The sequence below is a fragment of the Corylus avellana genome, chromosome 3 (genome assembly GCF_965113065.1).
Source record: "Corylus avellana chromosome 3, dhCorAvel1.hap1.2, whole genome shotgun sequence".
Lineage (NCBI taxonomy): Eukaryota > Viridiplantae > Streptophyta > Magnoliopsida > Fagales > Betulaceae > Corylus > Corylus avellana.
The window spans coordinates 18,536,461-18,561,768 of record NC_142492.1 but is presented as its reverse complement, the minus strand read 5'-3'; the positions used below and the strand labels follow the sequence as shown (position 1 = coordinate 18,561,768).

Below are 25,308 nucleotides of genomic sequence, written 5' to 3'. Positions count from 1 at the left end.
AAGCTTGAGGAGACCATTGGGGGGCTTCTGGCCGACAACAGAGGCAAAGAAGTGGAGAGGGCAGTGTGCACTCCTATTATCAAAAAAGGTAAGAGGGAGCTTATTAATTTGCAGTCCTCTGTTAATTTTCTGGAGCATTCATCAAGGGAAAGAAATAAGGGGAGGGTCAGTCGAGTTAAATCATGAAGCTGAAAATTCTTTCATGGAATGTGAGAGGTTTGAATGAGAGGGATAAAAGGTTGAGGGTTAGAAATTTGCTTAGAAATTGGAAGGCTGATGTTGTTTGTTTCCAAGAGACTAAGATGGATTTCATTTCGTACAATTTGGTGAGGAGCTTATGGGGATGTCCGTATGTGGAGTGGTGCTTTGTTCCTTCCATTGGGGCTTCGGGGGGTATATTGCTCATGTGGGACAAGAGGGCTGTGGAGAAGGTAGATATAGCGTTGGGAAGTTATGTGGAGGCTTGTTCCTTCAAGAATATTGAGCATGGTTTCGAGTGGGCGTTTGCGGGGGTATATGGTCCTAACAGAGCTATTACTAGGCGTTTACTTTGGGAGGAATTGGCAGGGATCATGAGTTGCTGGGACGTCCCGTGGTGTACTGGTGGGGACTTCAATGTCACTCTTTATTCTAGTGAAAGGTCAAGGGGAGCTCATTCTCGGTCGGCAATGAGGAATTTTGGTGAGTTCATTTCGGAACAGGGCCTCATGGACCTTCCCTTAGTGGGGGGAATTTCTACTTGGTCAAACAATAATTCTTGGTCTAGGCTTGATCGGTTTCTTGTTACCCCGGATTGGGAAGCCCGCCACCCGGACTTGCGCCAAAAGAGGTTGCTTCGGGTTTGTTCTGATCATGCTCCTATTATTTTGGATTGTAGCTCTCATGAGGGAGGTAAAAGGCCTTTCAAGTTTGAGAATATGTGGCTTAAAGTGGAGGGTTTTGTGGACAAAGTGCGCAGCTGGTGGGACTCGTATCATTTTCAGGGTACTCCGAGTTTCATCCTTTCCAAGAAGTTGCAAGCTCTAAAGTGGGATTTAAGGAGATGGAATGCTCAAGATTTTGGCAACGTGGGGGTTCGGATTAAGGATCGTATGGAAGATCTCAAAGCTCTGGATAGGGTGGAGGAAGAAAGAGGGTTATCCGCGGAAGAGATCGAGAAGAAAAAGGTGCTCGCTAGGGAGTTAGAAACCTCTCTCCTTCAAGAAGAAATTAGTTGGAGGCAAAAATCAAGAATCCGTTGGTTGAAAGAGGGTGACAAGTGTACTAAATTCTTCCATCGGATCGCTAATGCCAACCGTAGACAGAACTATATTGAGTCTTTGAACATTCATGGAACTACTACCTCTGATCAAGAGGCTATTAGTAATCATATTACTCGCTTTTATGAGACTCTATTCACAGAGCCCCTTAGTTGGAGACCGAGGTTGGACAATCTTCAATTCGATATGTTGGAGGATGAAGAGTCTTCTAGCCTAGAAGTTTCTTTTGAGGAAAGGGAGGTGTGGGAGGTGGTCAAAAAAATGGATAGGGACAAGGCTCCAGGCCCGGATGGTTTTTCTATGGCTTTCTTTCAGGATTGTTGGGAGGCGATCAAAAAGGATGTCATGGCTGTTTTTGTGGAGTTCTATGATCGAGGTAAATTCGAAAAAAGTCTCAATGCTACATTCATTGCTCTCATTCCGAAGTCGCATGGGGCTTCCGATCTGAAGGACTTCCGTCCTATTAGTCTTGTGGGAGGGATTTATAAGATCATTGCGAAGGTCTTAGCCAACAGAATGAGGGGAGTCATGAACCGGGTCATATCCAATCCGCAAAACGCTTTTGTCAAAGGTAGACATATTTTGGATTCGGTGCTTATTGCCAATGAATGCCTGGACAGCCGTCTCAGATCCGGGGATCCCGGCCTCTTGTGTAAGTTGGATATGGAGAAGGCTTATGATCACATGAACTGGAAGTTTCTACTCTATTTATTAAGAAGGTGCGGATTCGGCGACAAATGGTGCTCTTGGATTGAGCATTGTATCTCGTCCGTGCGGTTCTCGGTGTTGATCAATGGTTCGCCCTCCGGTTTCTTTGTGAGCTCGCGTGGGGTTAGACAAGGTGATCCTCTATCGCCTTTTTTGTTCATTTTGGTCATGGAGGCTTTTAGCAGGATGATTAATGCCTCCATTAGTAGGGGCTTCATCAACGGGTTCTATGTGGGTGCCAGGGAGCATAAGCGGGTTTCGATCTCCCATCTTCTTTTTGCTGATGATACTTTGGTGTTTTGTGAGGCAGAACCGAAACATGTTAGATTTATTAAAGCCCTCAGTATAGGCTTCGAGGCGGTTTCCGGGCTAAAAATTAATCGGGCCAAGTCTGTTTTGGTCCCAGTCGGAGATTCAGTTGAGACAGATGAGTTGGCCGGCGTTTTGGGTTGTAGCACTAGCTCTCTTCCCTTGAAGTATCTGGGTCTTCCGCTAGGGGCTTCCTTCAAGCAGTTGGCTGTTTGGGATGATATGGTGGAGAAAATTGCTAGAAGGTTGGCCTCTTGGAAGCGTTCTTATTTGTCCAAGGGGGCGAGGCTCACCCTCATCAAGAGCACCTTATCCAATCTTCCCACCTATCTTCTATCTCTGTTTCCCATCCCTATCTCCGTGGCGAATCGTATTGAGAAGATTCAACGGGATTTTTTATGGGGAGGTTTTAAGGATGAGCCCAAGTTCCATTTGGTCAGTTGGCACGAGGTTTGTTCTCCGATTGCTGAGGGAGGTCTAGGGATTCGGAGCTTGCGCCTTTTCAATCAAGCCCTCTTGGGGAAATGGTTATGGAGATTTGCAAATGAAGAAGAAGCTTGGTGGAGAAGTATCTTGGTGGCTAAGTATGGGGTGGTTTGGGGTGGTTGGCGTTCAAATGTTCCTCATGGAACGCATGGGGTAGGGTTATGGAAACACATTTGTGGGGTTTGGAGGTCGTTTCGGTGCCACTTCAGATTAGTTCCCGGTTTGGGGGGGAAGGTCAAATTTTGGGAGGATTGTTGGTGCGGCGAGACGCCTCTCAAAGATGTTTTTCCGGGCCTTTTTAATATAGCCCGCAACAAGGATGCCTCCATTGCGGATATCCGGGAGTGTGTAAATGGGATGGTGCACTGGAACGTTATTTTTACCCGTAGTATCCATGATTGGGAGGAGATGGCCTTAGCCTCTTTCTTCTCTCTCTTGTATTCGTCTCCGATCCGGGGGGAAGGGGATGACCGAATGTGGTGGATTCCTTCAAGTAAAGGGAAGTTCGAGGTCCGCACTTTCCACAGGAGGCTTGCCCTTAAGGAGCCTAACCATTTCCCGTGAAGAAGGATTTGGCGTACTAAGGCTCCTTTGCGAGTGGCGTTTTTTGCATGGTCGGCCGCTCTTGGGAAATCTCTCACACTGGATAATGTTCAGAAGAGAGGTATTGTTGTGATTAATCGTTGTTGTATGTGTGAGGCGGATGGGGAGTCTGTGGATCATCTCTTCCTTCATTGTGGGGTCGCGCGCAAGTTGTGGGAGGTCATCTTCTCTCGCTTTAACTTGAGTTGGGTTATGCCTAGAAGCGTCATGGAGATGTTTGCCAGTTGGTGGGCGGGAGGTAGAACTAGTAGTGCTGTGGTTTGGAAGATGGCTCCCTTGTGTCTCCTATGGTGTCTTTGGAAGGAAAGGAATGCGAGATGTTTCGAGGATTTGTCGAGGAACCTAGAGGATCTTATTCACTTCTTTTTGTACACCTTATTCACATGGACAGCAGGATGGCTTGCTCCTTTAGTGATCGATTTTTCTGATTTTCTCTTTATGTTCTCTTCTTCTTTCTCCCCTACTTAGTCGCTCTCTTGTATACTTCCTGTGTACTAGGGTTGCGCCCCTCTGCGCTCTTAATGCATTATTACTTATAAAAATAAATAAATTGTTTATCAAAAAAAATAAATCAAATGAGAATCAAGGTCTAAAGCATATATGGCCTAAGCATTCAGCCCAGCATGCACCAATATGATAATACTAGTAAAGAAACTTTTCATTTTTTTATTGAGTACATATAATTTCCAAGTCCAGCATGCATCAATATTATTAGTAATGGAATTTTGCATCCCAACCCAAGAAGGATAACTTGAGGAAGAAGAGACGTCATAATGACGAATTGATATTGTATGTGTAAGAAGAGTGGGGAAACCATTGATCATATTTTGCTCCATTGCGAAGTGGCCAGAGACTTATGAGTGATTCAATCTTCCGTATTTTTGGGATAGAGTGGGTCATGCCCTAACAGCCGGTGGAGTTATTGACTTGTTGGAGAGGTCAATTTCGAAGTCATTGCAATATTGAAATTTGGAAGATGATTCTTATGTACTTAATGTGGTGTATTTAGAGATAACACAATGCTAGAATTTCTTTATCTGTGTTCTCCTCCTCCATCTTAATTGGGTTCTTCTCTTGTATTCTTCACGTGTACTTAGGTTACACCCTTATGGACTTTTTATGAGATTTAATTACTTATAAAAAAAAGTCAAGGCTTAGATTAAGAGGGGCTTGTCATACTCCCTTCTTGGCTCTGATGCCTCCTTTAAGCTTCATTGGAGATTTTATGGTCCCCAATTTAAGAAAAAATTAAGTAAAATGACTTCATCAGCAAAGATGAATGAGGATAGACTTTCTAGTATCCATGGAGCAATAAAATGACTTTAAAAACAAAACAAAAAGAAGAAGCATGAGCATAGGAAAAAGATTATGTGGTAAATTATGCTAAAAAGTTTTACAGAAGAATTGATGTTATCCTGTACTTTTTAAACCTTCTTGCATCCAGTCATTGCAAATACTAAGCAACATGACAAATTCACGAATATACAAACAATTTGTTGAGGAAAACAAAGATAAAAAAGGCCATACAAGAACATGAATTTGATATAATAGGCAAAAACCTGAAGTATGGAGTCCACCTCGCGAATGTGTGATAAAAATTTATTACCCAACCCCTGCAATAAGAGAATTAAAAAAAAATTGAGTTGATGCCTACCAACCTATTTGCAGTCTAATCTATAAGACAGGCATGGTGAAACAAAACAAAACAAATAAATATATATCAATGAGAAATGTTATACACACTCCCATTCTCGCACTCCAAAGTGCACACTCCCTAACGTGACAATCAAAATCATCATTGAATTTTAGATGAATCACTATTGGATCTAATGGTAATTTTGACTACCACGTTAGGGAATGTGGGAGTGAGAGTGTATATAGCATTTCTCTATATCAATATAGAGATTCAATGATAGCAAAAGCAAACTAGAACTAGTGAAAGACAAAGAATGTCACCTCCCCTTGACTGGCACCCTTGACAAGCCCAGCAATATCTACAAGCTCTATGGATGCTGGGACCGCTCTTTGAGATTTGCTGAGATCAGAAAGTACTTGGAGACGAGGATCTGGTACTGCAACAATCCCTATGTTTGGCTCTATCGTGCAAAAAGGAAAATTAGCAGCTTGAGCCTTTCCATTCTCAACCTACACATATAAACTTACCATACATCAATATTATGTATACCTAAAAAACACTTCATAGAACATAAAAACATAAATCCGGAACTACGAAGTAAGAATCATCAAGCAACATGATCAATAAAGTGGCAAAAAGAAGAAAAAACAAGTAGCTACATTGCACAATGTCAAAGTAAGAAACCGTATATGTGACCATAATAACTAACTCATTAGTATGACAGTTGCCAAAGCCAAGCTCTACTTTCTTGCATCAAAACATAATTTTAGTACCCGCATTAAAATATCTCTAGTGTTACTCCATCTCAATCTAAGATTCCTTCAATAAATCAAAAATATGCACAAATTGAAATGTACACAAGTAAGCGTATATCCATGAGGTATATTCAACACAACGTAACATACCAAATGGTCAATGGATGGAGTAGCATTTTACTATATTAAGTTATGCATCTTATGAATAGTCACCGGAAGTAGGTCGTCATCGGAATTATTCGAGGTTTTTCCGTTTTTATGATTTTGAATTAGCGATGGGTTATTTGGGTTTCTTTTGCATGGAATCTAAATTGTTTGAGATTCATTCTGATGTGAAAGGGGGTTTTCACATCAGAATGAATCTGGAAGGGCTGTCTAGAATTCTTGGTGGGTGGCTTTGTTGCTGTTAGAAGAGTTAGGGTTTGAGTCATTAGGGTTTTGGGGGCAATTTAGTCTTCAAGGTATTTCCCTAATCCTATATAATAGGATGCTTGTATTAGGTTAACATAAGTTGAATAATACAATAGCTTCCACCTTTGGTGTCTAAACCGTTCATACAAACTTTAACATGGTATCAGAGCCTTAGGGTTTGAATCCTTGGGCGCCCTTTGTTTGTAGTAGTATTTTTCCGCTATATTTGTGTTGTTTTGTTTAGTGCTTTTCTGGTGGCAGCACCGCCCATGTGGGCATAATGCCCACACGGGCAGTGCCTTGGTAGCAGAATTTTTTTTGTTTTACAGTGATCGGAGGAACACCTCCGGTGAAAAAAAAAAAAAAAAAACATTATTGTCATTGCTGCTGGGGTGCGAGTTCTTGTTGCTCGGTGTGATGGCTAGCATGTTCTGTGGTGGCCAAAGTCTTTTGTGGTGGCCGGTGAAGTTGCGGCGACCATCGGAAAAAAAATAATAATAATCGGTTGTTTGATGTTTTTGTTGTTGAAACGTTGATATGTGGTCATCGTTTGATATTGTAGTTGCTGTTTTTGAACTAGCCGGAATATTCTATCTTCTCCGGCGAGTCCCAGGGATACTTCGGTGAAGGTCCGGCAAAGCTCTGGTGACTGTTCAGTTTGACTTTTCTGCTGTTTTTTCTTCTATTTTTGGTTTTGCCGATGTGGTCTGCCCATCTCTGGCCAGTTTTGAAGCTCCAGAGAAGTTTTTTTTCCTAGTAGCTGTTTTCCGGCGTAACTTGTTGGTTAATCACGCAAAAAAAAAAAAAAAAAATTTGTTGTTGGTTGTTGGTGATCGATGTATCCGACCAGCCTTGGTGTTTTGTGGCAAGAACCGATCCCAAGTTGTTATTAATCGATGTATCCGACCGGCCGTGGTGTTTTACGGCTAGAACCGATCCCAAGATCGTTGTATCCGACCAGGCTTGGATTCTCCAGCGAGAATCGATCCAATGTTGTTAGTGATCGATATATCCGACCGGCCTTGGTGTTTTGTGGCGAGATCCGATCAAATCTTGGTTGTTCAAGTTTCTGATGAGTTTTCGACCGGCGTTGAAGTTTTATTTAATTATCTTGTTATTTGTATTATGTGCTCCAAGCTGTTCCAGCTTGAGGGGGAGTGTTAGAGTATGCTTTTCTAGTTGTTTTTCGTTTGCTTGTATCTTCCAAGCTGGAGTTATATGATGTATATGCTCTAGCTTGAGGGGGAGTGTTAGAAGAGTTAGGGTTTGAGTCATTAGGGTTTGAGTCATTAGGGTTTTGGGGGTAGTTTAGTCTTTATGGTATTTCCCTAATCCTATATAATAGGATGCTTGTATTAGGTTAACATAAGTTGCATAAGTTGAATAATACAATAGCCTCCACCTTTTGTGTATAAACCGTTCATACAAGCTTTAACAATTGCCAATTAAGTACTTGGGTTTTCCTTTGGGTGAACTGTATAAGGCTTCCAACATTTGGTGTAACATTATAGAGAAAACGGATAATAAATTGGTAGGGTGGAAGAGGTTGTATTTATCTAAGGGAGGCAGGTTAACATTGATTAAAAGCACTCACTCAAACTTACCCACATATGTTCTCTCACTCTTCCCTATTTAGTGGGAGTGGCAAATCGAATAGAAAAAATCCAAAGAGATTTCCTGTGGGGAGGAATTGGTGATGAATTGAAGTTTCATTTGGTGAATTGGTCGAAGGTTTGGACTCTGATGAAGTTAGGGGGGTTAGGGGTGCAAAACTTGATTCAGTTTAATAGTGCATAGTCGGGCAAGTGGTTGTGGAGGTATGCGACGGAACGGGATGCTTTGTGGAGGAAATTAGTGGAAGTTAAATATGAGAATCAAATGGGTGATTGGTGTTCTAAGGAGGTAGGGGGAACTTATGGAGTGGGAGTGTGGAAATGTATTCAAAGGAGGCGGGAAGGTTTTGCGCGTCATGTGCAGTATGATATATGAGATGGTTCTAAAGTGTTATTTTGGCATGATGTGTGGTGTAGGGAACTTCCATTGAAGATAGTATTTCCAGAATTGTACAATATTGCATGTAACAAGGATGCGTGGTGGAGGAGAATATGGAGATCCTGAATGGTCTCATTCATTGGAATGTTCTGTTTATTCGCCCTGTGCATGATTGGGAACTTGATGTGGTCTCGGGATTTTTCGAATGGTTCTATTCCCAAAAAATTAGAGATGGAGGTGAGGATAAAATTTGTTGGATTCCTTCAAAAATGAATGTATTTGAAGTAAAGTCTTACTATCAGGCTTTATCTACTCCGGCACAGGCGTTTGGTCCTTGGAAGAGTATTTGGAAGGTGATGGCACCCCCAAGAGTGGCGTTTTTTGTGTGGACAGCGGCTCAAGGAAAAATCCTAACTTTAGACAATCTACGAAAGACAAATATTATGGCGATGAAGTGGTGCTATATGTGTAAACAATGTGGAGAGTCCATTGACCATTCATTTCTGCATTGTGAGGTTGCAACTAAGATGTGGAACGTGTTTCTTCAACTCTTAGGTGTTGTTTGGGTTATGCCGCGAAAGGTGATTGATTGCTTGCGGAGTAGGAGGGGACAGTTAGGTAATCGGCTTGCTTTGCGCATATGGAGGATAACTCTATTGTGTGTGATGTGTCTAAGGCGAGAATGGAATGCATGAAGCTTTGAGGATCGTGAGAGTGGCTTGCTTGAGTTGAAGAAGTTGGCACTACATACTATGCTTTCATGGACAGTGAATTGGTCTCATTCGCATGTGTATACGTAATCTGATTTTTTTTTTTTTTTTTGTGATAAATAAGTAATTTATTGAAAAGTGCAGAGAAGCGCAACCCTAGTATACAGGATGTATAGAAACAAAGGCCCCACTAAAGGCAAAAAGAGGAACATAAAGACAAAATTTGAGGCATAGTAGAAAATTGAGACACATTCAAAGTGTCAGCCCAATGAAATAGAGTTTGGATAAACAACTTTTTGAGCTCTTCTAGCGACCTTTCTTGATCTTCAAAACATCTTGCATTCTGCTCTCTCCAAATAGTCCACATTAGACACAGTGGGGCTATCCACCACACCTCCTTTGCTGAACTATTACCTCTTACCGTGCCAACAAGCTAACAAATCTACCACCCCTCCAAACATGACCCATGTGACATCAAAAAGAGTAAATAACACACTCCATAGAGCTCGTGCCACTTCACGATGAAGGAGAAGATGGTTGACAAACTCACCACTCTGCTTACACATACAAACACCATTCCACCACAATGATACCTCTCTTACGCAAATTACCCAAAGTCAAAATCTTTCCACGAGTCGCCGTCCACACAAAGAAACTGACTCTCAATGGAACTTTTGCTTTTCATATACTCCTCCGCGGGAAAGAGGAAGCTACCACATCTGTCCCCGAAGAAGAAGAAAGCATGCGAAAAAAAGAACTCATCTCAAAAATATTTCGTTTGGAAGGAGTCCACCGCATGCAGTCCATCCCCCCTATTCGACTATGGAAGGCATATAACTTTCCAAAAAAAGCCATCACCACCTCTACCTCCCAATCCTGGACCGCTTGTAAGAAAGCAACATTCCACTGTATAACACCATTGGACAGTTGCATATGATCCCTAACCCATGCCTCCTTATTACTCGCAATTCAAAATAATTCAGGAAAAACTTCCTTCAAAGACTGATCCCCGCACCAAGTATCATGCCAAAACCTAATGTGGGAACCATCTCCTGTTCCAAATGTAATAAATCTCGAGAAAACTCTCCACCCTCTCCGAATATGTTTCCACACGCCAACTCCATAAGGGCCCTCTACCACCATGGTACACCAACCGCCATTCATGCACCAATACAACAACCAATCTCCAATACGCTTTTCTTTCCGTAGCATATCGCCATAACCATTTACCCAATAAAGCGAGATTGAAATTGCGCAAGTTCTAAAGTCCCAAACCACCATCTTGCATGGGAAAGCAAATTTGAGAGCATTTCACTAAGTGGAACTTAGGCTCCTCATTCAGACCACCCCATAGGAAATCTCATTGTAGCTTCTCCAATCTATTCACCACACTCACAGGAATAGGGAATAGAGACAAAATACGTAGGAAGGTTGGACAAAGTGATTTTGATCAGTGTGATCCTCCCACCTTTTGATAGATACAGTCTCTTCCAACCCGCCAACTTCCTTCCCATCGTCTCGACAATACCATTCCAAATGGTGGTAGACTTGTAAGGCGCCCCCAAAGGAAGACCCAAATATTTCATAAGTAATCCTGCCACCCTGCAACCAAAAATACTCACCAGCCTATCAACATCCTCCACCTCACCAATTGGAACAATCTCAGACTTTGGCAAATTAATTTTTAACCCCGAAACAACTTCAAAGCATAGAAAAAGACAGCGCAGATTTTGGAGTTGGGTCCTCGTTGGCCCCACAAAATATCAATGCATTATCAGCAAACAACAAATGTGAGACAATGAGTCCAGGATTGTTTCTTGTTCCCACTGAAAAACCAACCACAAGACCACTATCTTTTGTAGCCGCCATCATTCTACTTAGCGCCTCCATAATAATAACAAATAGAAAAGGAAATAGCAGATACCCTTGTCTTATACCCCGAGTACTACTAAAAAAACCTAACGGTTCTCCATTAATCAAAACTGAATATCAAACTGTAAAAATACAGAAAGCTATCCATTTTCTCCATTTCTCCCAAAACCCACTTCGATGCAATATGAATAGTAAAAAATCCCAATTCACATGATCATACGCCTTTTCTAGGTCCAACTTACATAACAAACCGGGTTCCCCAGATCTAAGACATCTATCAATGCATTCATTAGCTATTAGAACCAAATCTAGAATCTGTCTCCCCTTAATGTACGCATTTTTGTGACTTTGCTATTATATTCTCTAACACATTTTTCAATTGATTCACTAACACTTTAGAAATCAATTTGTACACAACCCCCACCAAACTTATAGGTCGAAAGTCCTTTAGCTCCTCCGCCTCTACTTTCTTAGGAATTAGCGCTATAAATGTTGCATTCAGACTTTTCTGAAACGTCCCCTTGCAATGGAAATCTCCAAAAACAGCCATTAAATCTGTTTTAATCACTTCCCAACATGTCTGCACAAAACCCAAGGAAAAGCCATCAGGGTCCAGTGACATGTCTCCTTGTAACTCCTTAACCACTTGAACATCTCACTCTCTTCAAAATCCCTTTCTAACCACAAGCCCTCCACTCTTCCAATAGACTGAAAGGATAAATCATTAGGTATAGGCCTCTAACTACAACTCTCAATGAACAAGTGTGTATAGAACTGAACAATATGCGCCTTGATATCTGTGGCTTCTAAGGACAAGGAGCCATTGACAATTAAAGACCCAATGGCATTGTTCCTTCCATTTGAGTTTGCCACCCTGTGAAAAAAATTTGTGTTCTTATCCCCCTCCCAAACCCATAGAGCCCGAGATTTTTGAAGCTAGCTAGCTTCCTCACACAACAGTAGTCTCTCCAACTCCGAAGACAACTCATCTTTGCTCCTCCTATCCTCCTCGTTCAACCCTCGACCTTCCCCAAGGATATCAAGCTCCCTAATACCATCCAATAACACCTTCTTCCTTTTCCCGACATTCCCAAAAACTTCATCATTCCAACGTTGCAGGTCACCTTTCAAAGCTTTCAATTTGGGTGCTAGCACACGGCTGGGATTCCCATGAAACTGATATGATTGCCACCAAATTTTCACCTGATCCACAAACCCCTTAGATTTCAACCACATATTCTCAAACTTGGAGTATCCTCCACTTCTGTTCCTCACTCCACAGTCAAGTAAAATAGGAAAGTGATCAAACAATTGACAAGGAAGTCTCCTCTGAACCACATCAGGAAACTTCTCCTCCCATCTAGGAGAGAACAGAAATCGGTCAATTCTAGACCAACAATGGTTATTTGACCAAGTGTATTGCTTAGAGTTATGTGCTTCATTTTCTACTTAGTGGGGGTTTCGTTTACATACTTCCTATATACTTGAGTTGCGCCCCTCTACGCATTTTCAATGTAAATTACTTATCAAAAAAAAAATATACCAAATTTTTTTTTTTTTTATTTGGCACTAGGAATCCGGAGCTTCGCTCTAATTAATCCCGAGAGTGCACTAGCCCTCGGCAAGGAGTTTCCCGAAAGTGCACCTCGATTAATTCAAGGGGCGAACCCCCAGTCCGATGGCCCCAGGAAGCAGTTTGCATTCAATGGGTTTTGAACATAAGACCTTGAGGAGCATACTCAAAGTCTCAGTCTGTCCAACCACTGAGCCAACCCCTTGGGGTTTCCCAAATATAATAACATTGAAAAAAAAAAAAAAAAAAAAAGGAAAGGGAACCCAAAAATAGAACGCATAAGCATCTTCTTGTAAAAGATATGCATAAAACAAGTTGGAATAAATTATTTCTCTTTAATTTTTAACAGGTTCATGAACAAGATGGATTTAGATATAAATTTTTTATTTTCTACAAAGACACCAATCTATGTAGGTATAAATCTATGAATTGATCTAGACTCTCCTCTATTTGGATAAAAATGTCCCTAGAATACATATCTAGAAAACATGAAAACTGTGTATAAGATTGTCCTTTGGAGAGAAAATCATTGGTTCAAAAATGTAGGATAATTTCACTACTCTCAGTCTCCTCGATTGGACCACTAGGATGTGCTCAAAATGAAAGAGAAATAGCTAGTTTTCTTGCTCCATCTTGCAACTTAATGAAAATAAACCTCAACCTCATATACAATTTTCTTTATTCTGCCTTTAGGAGAAGCGCTAGGAGCACAAATTCTGCGAAGAACCAAAGTTACTAGTTTGATCTAGGGCAACTTAGTGAAGGAAAAGGAATTTCATTATTTTCTGGCCAAGACCTGAAGGCACTTCCTTTGTCGATGTCAGTGTCCAGCTTCCCTCAGCTCCACCCTATTCTCCTTCCAAAATGAACAACATTAGGGTGGGGCTGCCTCTTTAATCATCCATGATCAGGGCAGTCCTGTAATTTAATACCTCATTTGGTGGATAGGACTCTCTAATTTGGCTAAATTATTTAATTTAAACCAACCAAATATAACCACAAGAGAGGTAAGTGTCACTGAAGAGGGAGGGGGGGAGAGCCAAAAGTGGATATCTTTTTACACCCAACGACAAGACTATGGAACTAAGTTTTCCTTAGTTTATTCTTACATTCAGAATTGAAGGACAATCATTTCACACTCAAATAGATTTCAAGAACTGTTACTAAGACACAGCCTGAACCCTAAAATTGGATTCCAATGAATTTTATGTTCATTGAGCCTTCTACGACCCTACATTCAAAACAGTTATACAACGCAATTCAAAGACATTATGAATGATATGAGTAACAAATTCCTAAGTTGCACTAGTAATATAAAAGACTTGAAGAGGTCTCCCTACAAAAAAAAAAAAAACTATGTTTACTAACGCTTGAAATAGAGGCATTTTAATAAAACGTCCCCATATGGGGACGTTTTACTGTGCAAAATGACCCCAAAACAAATTAGAAACGCTTGTACAGTGGAGAAGGGGGCGTTCCAATGGGGCATGCCCCAGTTAAGTACATTAGGGCGCCTACCCGAAAGGTGCCCTTAATTCGGGGCGCCTTCCCGGAAGGCGCCCTTAATTCGGGGCGCCTACCCGGAAGGCGCCCTTAACTCGGGGCGCCTGGCTGGCAAGCGCCCCTAATACCCTCGGCACACGAGCGAGACATTGAACCCAGTGCCCCCCTGATCTCCCCCGGCCAGTCCCCACCCCCCCCCCCCCCCCCTCCCTTCTCCATCTCCCCCATTCTGGCTACAAAATCCCAATCTCTCTCTAGCGCCCAGTGCCCACTCCCCTCTCCCTCTCCCCCAATATTCCGGCAAAACCAGCCAGTTACACCCCCCCCCCCCAATTCTCCCTCTCCGGCGCCATCTCTCCCCCAGCCTTCTCCCTCTCCGACTATTCCTGTCTCTCTCTCTCTACATTCCGTAGGCGAAATCCCCTTCCCCTCTCTCACCTTCCCCTCTCCCTTTCTGCTCTCTCACTCTCTCCAACCGGCGACCTGTAACGCAACCAGTGGAGCTCCTCCGCCAGCCTCCTCCTCCTCCTCCATCTGCCAGCAATCCGGTAAGCCTCCTCCCCTGGTTTTTTTTTTTTTTTTTTCCATTTGGGTTTTGGTTATGCTCTATTTTTGTTTGGTTGGTGGAAAACTGGAGGAAAACACAGGAAAGTTGGGATTTTAAAATTCTAGTGGATAGATTGTTGATGAGAAAAATGCAGGAAAAGACAGAGAAATTAAGATTTTGAGTTTGTAGTGATATGGAAAATCCAAATATTCGAAGTCAACCAAGTCGAGATTTTTAAGTTTCTAGAATTAGACCAAATACTTCTATTAGGTTTTAGCTTATATTTGTAGTGTAGACTCTGTAGTTCTTCTTTCTATCTGCTGTGAAGTTGATTATTCTTTTATTTGGGTTCTTAGATAGTGGAATTTATGTTTGTATGTTTAGGGTTTAGCACTCTTTTAGGGTGATAAGTTTATGCTAAGTTGTTGAATTATTATTGAGATATATTTCTTAAAAACTTTGCAATGATGTATCACGTATATAGGAGCGCATACCAGTAGAGGAAGTATTTGAACAATTGCAATGCTTAAGAGAAGGTTTGTCAACTGAGGCGGGGCAGAAGAGGCTCCATATCTTTGGCCCAAACAAGCTAGAAGAAAACGAGGCAATATTCACATTACTTTTGTCTCTATTTTCTTCTATTTATTATTGGTTTTAAAATAAATAAACTGATCAATTAAAAGCAATCCTGAAACAGGAAAATAAGTTTCTGAAATTCCTGGGTTTTATGTGGAATCCTCTATCTTGGGTGAGGGAAGCTGCAGCTATCATGGCCATAGCTTTGGCCAATGGAGGGGTAAAATCTCTCTCTCTCTCTCTCTCTACACACACCCACATAACTTGATAATTTGATGAAGAATTCTTCATCTCACACTGGCATGAATTTTTTTTTTTTCAATGAACAAATGCAGGGCAAGCCACCAGACTGGCACGATTTTGTGGGAATAGTGGCATTGCTTGTAATTAACTCCACCATAAGCTTTGTAGAAGAAAACAATGCAGGCAATGCTGCAGCAGCACTTATGGCAGGTCTTGCACCAAAAACCAAGGTAATTCTGCATGATAACATGGCTACAACAACGTTGGTAAGTTATACACTTTCCATGAATAGAGTAGTCAATTCACTGAATTCAGTATGCTTGCTTGGTTGATTGTAGGTTCTAAGAGATGGAAGATGGACAGAGCAAGAAGCTGAAATCTTGGTACCAGGAGATGTTATTAGTGACAAGTTAGGGGATATTGTCCCAGTTGATGCTCGTCTCTTAGAGGGAGACCCACTCAAGATTGACCAGTCTGCTCTAACTGGTGAGTCTTTGCCTGTTACAAGGAGCTCGGGTGATGAAGTCTTCTCTGGATCCACTGTCAAACAAGAGGATTTGTATTTTGAATGTAATTATAAGAGGATTTGTATTTTGAATGTAATTATAAGAGGATTTGTATTTTGTAAGGAATTGTAATTTATTGGGAGCAATTGAGATTGTATGTGAGATTGTATTATGAGATTTTATTGAATAAAATTTTGATTCAAATATATATTATGAGATTGAATGGGGTTGTATAGTATTGAATTTGGATTTGTTATTCGGTTTTTCAAACAAGAAAAAAAAAAATTAAAACACAATTAAAAGATATATGGGGGAAACAGGCGCTTGCAACTGTGCAGGCGCCATCATTTGGAAAAGGGGGCACCCACATGGGCAAGCGCCCTCTTTTCCAAAAGGGGGTGCTTGCACAGTGCCAAGTGCCCCCTTCTCAATTTAGAAACGCTTTGCTTAAAATGCCCCCTTTTGGAGATGTTTTACACTGAAAAAGCGTATCTAAATTGAATTCCAGTCAATATCATTTGAGACACGCGCCAAGTGCCCCTATTCAAGCGTTTTTAACTCAATTGGGCCTTTTTTTGGCCAAAAACGCTCCAAATAACCATGTCATTAAACCTTTTTTTTTTTGTAGCGTCTCTATTTATCTCTATGCTCCTATATCCAGTCACATGGAATTCTCTTCCAAATTCTTTTGCTAGTCAGTTTCACTTCATCTGGAGCAGATAATCAGCTTTATCCAACCCTAGTCTAAAGACCTAAATTGTGAATCAGACCTTCAGTCGCAACCCCATTCCATTATACCTATCTATTGATCTCTAGGTAGTAATCTCCAGACCGTACTCCACAGCCACTCCCATAACTTCCGTTTGTTTTGCCTAAATTACAGCTTTGACAATTCCCATACATATACTTACTGGTAACACACCCATGATACCTATGGACAAAACCAGCAAGGAAGTGGGAATGGAGATAACAAAGTGAAGGGATAGTGGTAATCCTTCAGTTGGGAGATGAACAATGAAGGAAAGGAGGGGAGGGGATGAATCCACCCATCTTGGCTCACTCTTTTTTCCACCCAAGATAAAGCAGATTTGGGCAGAGTTGAAAGGTTTCAATTCAAATTATCTGTAACTCTTGCAGTACCCCAAGAAAATACCATTAGCCAGTAAAAAAAAATGGATATGATGGTAAAACAGATCAGTTTTGTTGCTTTACCCTTCTCAACATCCATTCAAGAAAAGAGAAACTTCCTATTCTATTTCCTCCCTAAGAATAGATCTGATCATTTCTTCTCATTTTCCCCTATAAACCCCAAAGATAGAGTTGTTCACTTTATGCCCACTCAGTAGTAACTCTTTTCACTCTCTCAACACTTAAAAATTTTAGTGCGTTTAAGAGCACATTCTAAGTCAACTCTCAAATGCAAAAGGAAAATTTAAAAGATTTAGCCATTAACAAGTTATTTAATGCTAAATTTGAACCGCTGAATATGTCAGCTAAAGATTTTCTCTATGAAATGATTCTCATTCCCATGAATATTATTTTTTAACTCTAATAAAAAATTCAGCCCAGCATTTTCAGCACTAATAGTTTCAGATAAAGTTCAACCCTTAAAGTTTTAGTTCCAAAATTTCACTTTAATGAAATAGCACCTAAGTGAATAAATATATCACTTCTATTTAGTTCAAAAACAGTAATAGACAATGCTCTCAGATTTAAAATACAAACAATCAATTTATGAGCCATGTCAGACATTCTAAACCAAGCATAAATAACTCATTGAAACTATTAGAGTATCCAGAATATGTTAAAAGTAATTTTCTCTCTAATTCCCTTATACTTAATTTTTCGTCAAAATCTTTACCAAAATAACTTTCATTTATACAGCCCTAAACACCTGTGCACAACAAAAAACTGAAAAAGATGGTAGCAAATATCAAGATAATTCTTCCCTCAGTAATCAATCACGGCAACATATATTTTAATTATTCCTAAAACTCTCGGCATTATCCAAAAGAATCACTGGATGAACTGAACTAATGCTTACTCTGGATTTTCGTTAAATTGACAAACTTTCCCCAAATAATGGTTGCACATCATTCCTAGGAATACCTATTCCCATGGGAATAGTGATTCCCCTACGAAGAGGATACTTATTCCTCTAAAAAATTAGAGGAATAGCAATTCCTTGAGGAATTGAATGAGTTTTCCAAAAATCCCATTAACTTTTTTTTTTCTACAAACTAAGAAAGAAAACACAAAAACTACATCTGCAAACTCTCTCCGTCTCATCAGCCAAATCCCCAACCATAGCTGCCTCCTCAGCCAACCTCATCTTCTGCATCACATTTGTCATCTCCTACTCAACCCTACTCCTAAGCGTCTCCTTTAACCTATCTGCACATTTCTAACACCATTGGAAATCATATTTCTGATTTTCCCATAACAATTCTAGAAGCATTGGCTTCACTCCCAAAAGACTTCGGTATAAGGCTCACAATAATTCGAATAACATGGAAAGGCCACATCATATGAGGAACCCTAATTATCACAACCGAGGAAAAATTAAACCAAAACATTCATAGATGTACACAAAAACGCTTAAAGATGAAAGGGGAAAAGAAATTTAAATAAAATAAATAAAATAAAATAAAAAGGAATTAGCCGTATCCCTAAAAATCTATCACATGAAAGAAAGCACAAACGCTTGAACAATTCCAGGTTTTTTTTTTAAATATTATTTTATTTGTTTATATATATATATATATATATATATATATATATATATCATGGCTATATTAGTAATTTTGGTGTAATTACAGTGAAAGCATATGTGTTGCCACCAAAATAGAATAACTATTCTATTCCACCTACTTTTATTCCCAATAATAACTATTCCTTTTTCTAACAGAATAGTCCTTCCGCGTATCAAACGAAGCCTCGTTTCCTTTTGCTTTTGCCACTAATAATGAAAACTCAAAAACCAAAACCCTACCCCTTCTCAGGGAAAAAGAGAGAGCACTACACGTTTTCTATTGTTCTAATATCCAATGTTAAAGGCAGTCAACAATCGAATCCAATTTTTCCCATTATTATCGAAGTTGAGAAAAAATAAATGAAAATATATAATAACTCAAATACCCCCACTTCTCTTCAACGTTCCAAATTCTGCTAAACCAAATATTCGAATCAGAACTTCATTGTTTTCCTAAAATGTCCCAGCAACCGAATAGATACATACAGATAAAAATATACATTCATACATGCATCCTTCTATATGAAGAGCGAGAGAGAGACAAAGGGAGATGGCTTACGACGGCGTTGAAGAGAGTGGACTTGCCGACATTAGGGAGGCCAACGATGCCGGCTCTAAGGCTCATGCTTACTTTGGAGGATGAGGAAGAGAAGCGCTGCGTGAATCCCAAAAAGCCTATGAAGTGAGACTTCTCTGTGAGAAGAAGAGACTGATTTCTGGAGAGCGATGACTTCAATGGATGAACCAATGTCGGGATTAGGTGACCGCACGCCATTCTCATTGTTGCAAACACGCACAAGCAGAGCGAGAGACACAGAGCGCTTTAACTTTGTTTTCTCTCTTGAAAAATAGAGGGAAAGCAGGGCCACGCGTTTAGGGATTGAAATTCTTTTATGAAGTGCTCCATTGTTGAAAATTAAAGTTTTTTTTGTAAGGATCATATTTAAGAAAAAAAGAATAATGCTACACTTATGCTGATTGTTTCGCCTTAAAATGTTTTTTTTTTTTGTATTTTCTGATGTTTGGTGCTACATAAAATAATAATTAACAAAAAATATTTTTCTTTCGACCGAAATTTTTTTTTTAATTTTCATAAAATGGATTACATTTTTCAAAACCATAAACCATTTTTTGAATTTTAACATCTCATTCTAAAACCGATGAACCCCGCTAAGACCCGCCCAGGACCTACCGAGACCCGCCCCCGACTTGATTGGGACCCGACCGGACCTACCCAAGACCTGTCCAAGACCCTGCCGAGTCTTGATCAAGACCCCGTCAGGACCCGACATCGGAAAATATTTTCGGCAAAAAACATTTTTCTGAAAAATGATTTCTTAGAAAATATTTTCAGTATTTGGCATTTACGGAAAATCAAGCAAGTCCCGGTTGAGTCCTCGATGTCAAAAAATGAAAAAAATTTCCTGTAAAACATTTTCCGGTATTTGGTATGTACAAAAAATCATATTAAACTCTAAATTACAAAAATATCCATGTCGAGTCCTAGGTGTATCTTGGCGGGTCCCGGGCTGATCTCAGCGGGTGTTGTGTCAAATACTATCTAAATTAATAGATAATATTTAGTATGTTTTAACTCGCAAGTGTATAAGATTAAAACAATAGTATAGTGCAGCAAGTACAAGGTCAATCCCACGAGGATTGTGATTTTATTTAGATTTAATTAAAAATATCAATTTGTCACTGAATTGATATTATGAAAAAGAAATAAAAAGATAAATGAAAAAGGTAAAGGCAGGGCTTTGATATCCACCATTAATCATACTTAGATAATATAACAATATGCTAATGCTTTGATCATGTTATATCCATCTAATGTTTGTCAACCTAAGGGGATTGGTGTATACTCCTTAAGCTATAGATTTCCCTAAGCAACAAGTTAGGCATGGGTGTATACTCTTAACTTTTTTCTTTCCTAAAGGATTTAGTATGGGTGTATACTAAGTTGTTTTTTAGGAAAGCATATATTATATGGAAATCGACAAACACATGAGGCCTAAGGCATGGATGTATACTCCCGGTTCCTCATGTTGATTAACCCAAGAATCCAGTGTGGATTACTTTTGTTACTTATGTTAAACCCAGGACTCGGTCATCCAAATTGATTTAACTAACTAGTTCATACCACATGCATATAATGGTCAGTCACATACATATGAGGAATTCATGAAAACATGAATTAATCAAGTTAAATATCACAACATGATCATCACAAATGCGCCAATATTGAAATATTAAATAAGCATAATTAGGGCTTCAATCTAGTTCTCTTAAAGAGTTAGTCACACATATTAAAATAAAAGACAAAAGAAAAGGTAAAGAAAGAACCAAAAACTGCTCCTAGAAGTAGCCACCAAGTTCCTCTCCTTACTAGCCTCTTCCAAGGATGATTATTCTTGAGGTTTAGAGGTCTATTTATAGGCTTTAGAAGTCCTTGACAAACTAGTAAACTTAGGAATTTCGTAGGGTTTTAATCTTATTACAATTGGGAGTTGAAAAACCCTAATATGGAAGCAAAGGGAGTCTGTCTGCAGCTTTTAGAATTCTCCAGCGCACAGGTGCGATCGATCGCACACCAGAAACTTCAACTTTTCCAAAATTCTCTCTTTGAGCCCAGATCTTCCAGATTTACTTCATTTTCTTCCAAAAGCCTACAAAAGTATGGAAAACACATAAAAGAACTAAAATAGTATAAATTAACCAAAACTAAATGATTAAAACATGTAAGTTAAGGGCAAAAAATATGAATATTTTGGCACTTAACAGCGGGGCCCGGGCGAGTCACAGTGGGGTCCTTAAGGGACTCAATTAAGACACCTCTAAGACTTGGTCGGGACATTTTCGTAATTTAGAATTTAATATGATTTAATGAATATATATATATATATTGTGATTTTCCGTACGCATCAAACAATGTAAAATGTTTTCCACAAAATTATTTTTCAAGAAAATATTTTCCGGCGGAATGCATTTTACATCGAAACAAACTGAGCCTTACTCTCATTTCAGGGTAAAAAAAACTGTTATAGTTAGTGATTATTTGCTAAAATCACTAAACACAATAGCCTAGCGGTTAGTAAAATCGGCTAATCGAGTCCGCTAAGCGGTTAACGATTATTTAATAACCACTTTTTAAAAGAAAAAAATAAAAATTTTTAAAACCAAAACAACGTCATTTCTATGGTAATAGCCTACTAAATATGACGTCATTTCTAAAGTTTTATACATTTTTTTTATATTTGTAAACATCAAAACAATGTTCTATCCTGGGTGTTTGCCCAAATGTGATTCTTTGTATAGCGTCCTCTCGGACGTCGAGTACCAGATCGAGTTCGGATGTAATGCTTTTGATGTAGTTGGGTTTGTATGTGATGATTGCAGCTGACTGTTCTTGTAATGGTTGTGGCTAGATCTTTTGTAACTGTTGTAGCTGAATCTTCTTGTAATGAAAAACCTTTAAGGAAATGTTTACCTTTGATTCCATTGATGTGTTGCATGCTGCTTTTTTTGTGCGATTTTTACTATAGTTGTGTGGGGTATTCCCTTCTTAACTTTTCAACGTTGTTTATTCGCTTTGCTGTGCTTGATATAGAGTTTCCTCAGATTGCCTAGTTGTGTTTAGGTCTTGAGGGATTTTTTTTAGTCCTTTTCTTTTAAGGGCGAGGTATTTTTTTTGTTTAAGGGTTTACTCCCTTGTTTCTGAGGACGAGGGATTTTTTTTTGTTTAAGGGTTTACTCCCTTGTTTCCAATGAAGAGGGATTTTTTTTGTTAAGGGTTTACTCCATTGTTTCCGATGAAGATGGATTTTTTTTTGTTAAGGGTTTATTCCCTTGTTTCCGATGAAGTGAGATTTTTTTTGTTAAAGGTTTACTCCCTTGCGCCCTGCAAGACAAGGAACTTGTCGGGCCCAATGGTCGTTTTGACCAAGGGTCCTCCGACGCTCAAGTAAGTTTTTATTCATGAATAAATACTATACTGAAATGTTCAAGAATTACAAGAATCAAAAATGAAAATTCAACAATTACTGATAGTATTTCTTTAGATGATCGGCATTCTAAGGTTTCGGTAGTGGCTTTCCTTCCACATCTTGTATGTAGTATGCTCCTTGTCGATGGCTCTGAACAACTTTGTATGGTCCTTCCCATGTAGGCCTGAGCTTGCCTTCTGTTGGGTCCTGGGTGGCTATGCTAACCTTTCGAAGAACTTAGTCTCGTATCTTGAACTTAGTCTCGTATCTTGAACTATCTTGGCTTGACCCTCTTGTTGAAATATCTAGTTGTTCTTTGCTAGTAAGCTGCCATTGTCACTTGAGCATCGTTCCTCTTTTCTTGGAGTAGGTCCAGGCTTAACTTCATTCATTCTTCGTTCATCTTAGGATTGTAATGTTTTATTCGAAAACTACCCGAACCGACTTCTACTGGAATGACCACCTCAGATCCGAATGCGGAGAGAATGGGGTTTCCCCTGTTGGTGTTCAGATTATGGTTCTGTATGACCATAATACTTCCCGAAGGAATTCTACCCATGCTCCCTTCTTATCCTTGAGCTTTTTCTTCAATGTCTTCATCAAGGTTTTGTTTGTTGCTTCTACCTGACCATTTGCTTGAGGTTGTTTGGGAGATGTGAAGTAGTTTATGATACGCAGCTTCTGACACCAACTTCAAAATGGTTCATAGTCAAACTCCTTACCGTTGTCGGTTATGAAAGCGTGAGGGATACCGTATCGACAAACAATTGCCTTCCAAAGGAAATTCCTTATGTTCTCGATAGTAATTGTGGCCAATGCTTCAGCTTCCGCCCATTTTGTGAAGTAGTCGATTTGCGACTACAACGAATCGACATCCTCCTTTTCCTGTTGGAAATGGCCCTACTAGGTCGACCCCCCATTGTGCAAAAGGCCATGGTGCCAAAACCGAGCTTAATTCTTCGAGGGGTTTGGTCACTACTTTGTCAAATCGTTGGCATTTGTCACAGTGTTTGACCATTTCAAGGGAATCTCGGTTCATCCCTAGCCAGTAATATCCTGCTCGGACGGCCTTGTGGGCTAGCATTCTTCCTCCTGAGTGGCTGCCACATATACCTTCATGGATTTCTTTGAGTATGTAGGTAGCCTCCTCCTTTGACTAACAGTTGAGTAGAGGGAGAGTGCAACCACTTCAATACAAAACCCCGTCGACCAGCGTGTAGCGGGCAGCCTAGATGCGGATTTTCTAAGCTAACTTGTTGTTGGATGGCAATTTTTAAGAATTGTAGTATATCATGACCCCATTCCGGTCATTTTTGTTCTCCCTCAATGCACACTACTTGATCTGTTCGGATGATTGAAGGTTCGGTCAACTCTTGAACTAGTAGGCCAATCACTGTAATCTCTTCCTCAGTGGTAGAGCCTATGCAAGCTAGGGCATCTACCTATGAGTTTTCTTCTCTTAGCACCTTCGTGAAATCTATTTTGTCAAAGAATTCCATGGCTTCCTTTACTTTTGCCAGGTACCTTTTCATTTTGTCTCCCTGGGCTTCGTATTCCCCTTTGATGTGTCTGACCACAACCGGGGAATCACTTTTGACCTCCAGGTGGTACTTTACTCCCATCTCTCGGGCCATATTCATTCTGGGAAAGGATATTCGGTCAACACTTTGATGGTATGCGCTTGGAAATATGGACTCAATCTCCGAGTGGAGGTGACCAAAGCGAAGGCTTGCTTTTCGATCTAAGGCTATCGCTCCTCTGCTACGTGCAAAGCTTTGCTGGTGAAGTAAACAGGCCTTTGCACCCCCTATTCTTCCTGGATTAAAGTTGAGCTTCTGGCTGACGGGGACACAACCAAGTACAGATACAGTGCTTCTCCTTCCACCGGTTGGCTTAATAGTGGTGGGCTTATCAAATATTTCTTCACTTCATTGAAGGCTTTGTCACATTCTAGGCCCCAAGAGAAAGCCTTCTTCAATATTTTGAAGAAAGAAAGGCATTTGTCAATTGAACGGGAGATGAACCGATTTAGTGTTGCTATTCTTCCAGTTAGTTGTTGAAGCTGCTTCGTACTTTGGGGGCTTGCATGTCTAGAATCACCTTGATCTTTTAGAGATTGGCCTCGATTCCTCTCTGTGAGACAATGAATCCGAGGAACTTCCCCGAAGATATTCCGAATGTGCATTTGGAAGGATTGAGCTTCATTTCGTCGCGCCTTAGCATGTCGAAAGCCTTTGCCAGATCTGTAATGTGGACGGCTGCCTGTCTGCTCTTCACCAGCATATCATCCACATACACCTCCATATTCCACCCAATCTGCTCTCGAAACATTTTGTTGACCAATCACTTATACGTGGGCCCCGCATTCTTCAAGCTGAATCGCATCACTCAATAGCAGTACAGACCTTTGTCTGTCATGAAGGCTATCTTCTCCTGGCCGAATTCGTGCACGAATATCTGGTTATATCCCAAAAATGCATCCGTGAAACTCAAAAGTTCAATCCTTAAAGTTGAATCTACCAATAAATCTATTCGTGGCAGTGGATAGTTATCTTTTAGACATGCTTTTTTGAGATCGGTGAAGTTGACACACATCCTTCATTTCCTGTAAGATTTCTTCACCAATACTATGTTTGCCAACTAGGTAGTGTATTGTACTTCTTTGATGAATCCCGCCTCTGATAATTTCTGGATTTTCTCTGCAGTGGCCTTGCTTTTCTCGGCCGAGTATCCCCTACTTCTCTGTTGTACTAATTTGAAACTGGGATCAAGGTTCAACTTGTGCACTATTCTCGAGGGTGATATACCCGACATATCCTCATGAGTCCAAGCGAACACGTCGCGATTCTCGTAAAGGAAAGATATAAGTTTTTTCCTTACA

The 25,308-nt window shown here is 40.1% G+C and overlaps 2 protein-coding genes across 2 annotated transcripts in view; one reads left to right on the top strand and one right to left on the bottom strand.

Moving 5' to 3' along the window:
* The window catches only part of LOC132176669 (GTP-binding protein-like protein), a 68,076-nt gene extending 48,739 nt beyond the window's left edge, over positions 1-19,337 (bottom strand). The window contains exons 1-3 of the mRNA XM_059588938.2: positions 19,001-19,337; positions 5,322-5,510; positions 4,925-4,978 (exon numbers count right to left, since the gene is read on the bottom strand). Coding sequence (XP_059444921.2) covers positions 4,925-4,978; positions 5,322-5,510; positions 19,001-19,222 — 465 coding nt within the window. The 5' untranslated portion in view covers positions 19,223-19,337. The remainder of the gene's footprint in view (positions 1-4,924; positions 4,979-5,321; positions 5,511-19,000) is intronic.
* LOC148586875 (plasma membrane ATPase 4-like) lies at positions 12,420-16,667 on the top strand. Its single transcript, XM_088514095.1, has 6 exons — positions 12,420-12,491; positions 14,849-14,968; positions 15,062-15,160; positions 15,276-15,413; positions 15,522-15,753; positions 16,573-16,667. The coding sequence occupies exons 1-6, from the start codon at positions 12,420-12,422 to the stop codon at positions 16,665-16,667; spliced, it is 756 nt and encodes a 251-aa protein (XP_088370221.1).
* Positions 19,338-25,308: the final 5,971 nt, after the last annotated feature.

Excerpts from the sequence above, each read along its gene's own strand:
- LOC148586875 (XM_088514095.1), top strand. The coding sequence starts at position 12,420 with ATGGCCCCAGGAAGCAGTTTGCATTCAATGGGTTTTGAACATAAGACC. Across the intron at positions 14,969-15,061 it reads ACAAGCTAGAAGAAAACGAG|GAAAATAAGTTTCTGAAATT; the intron begins GCAATATTCACA and ends ATCCTGAAACAG. Across the intron at positions 15,161-15,275 it reads TAGCTTTGGCCAATGGAGGG|GGCAAGCCACCAGACTGGCA; the intron begins GTAAAATCTCTC and ends GAACAAATGCAG.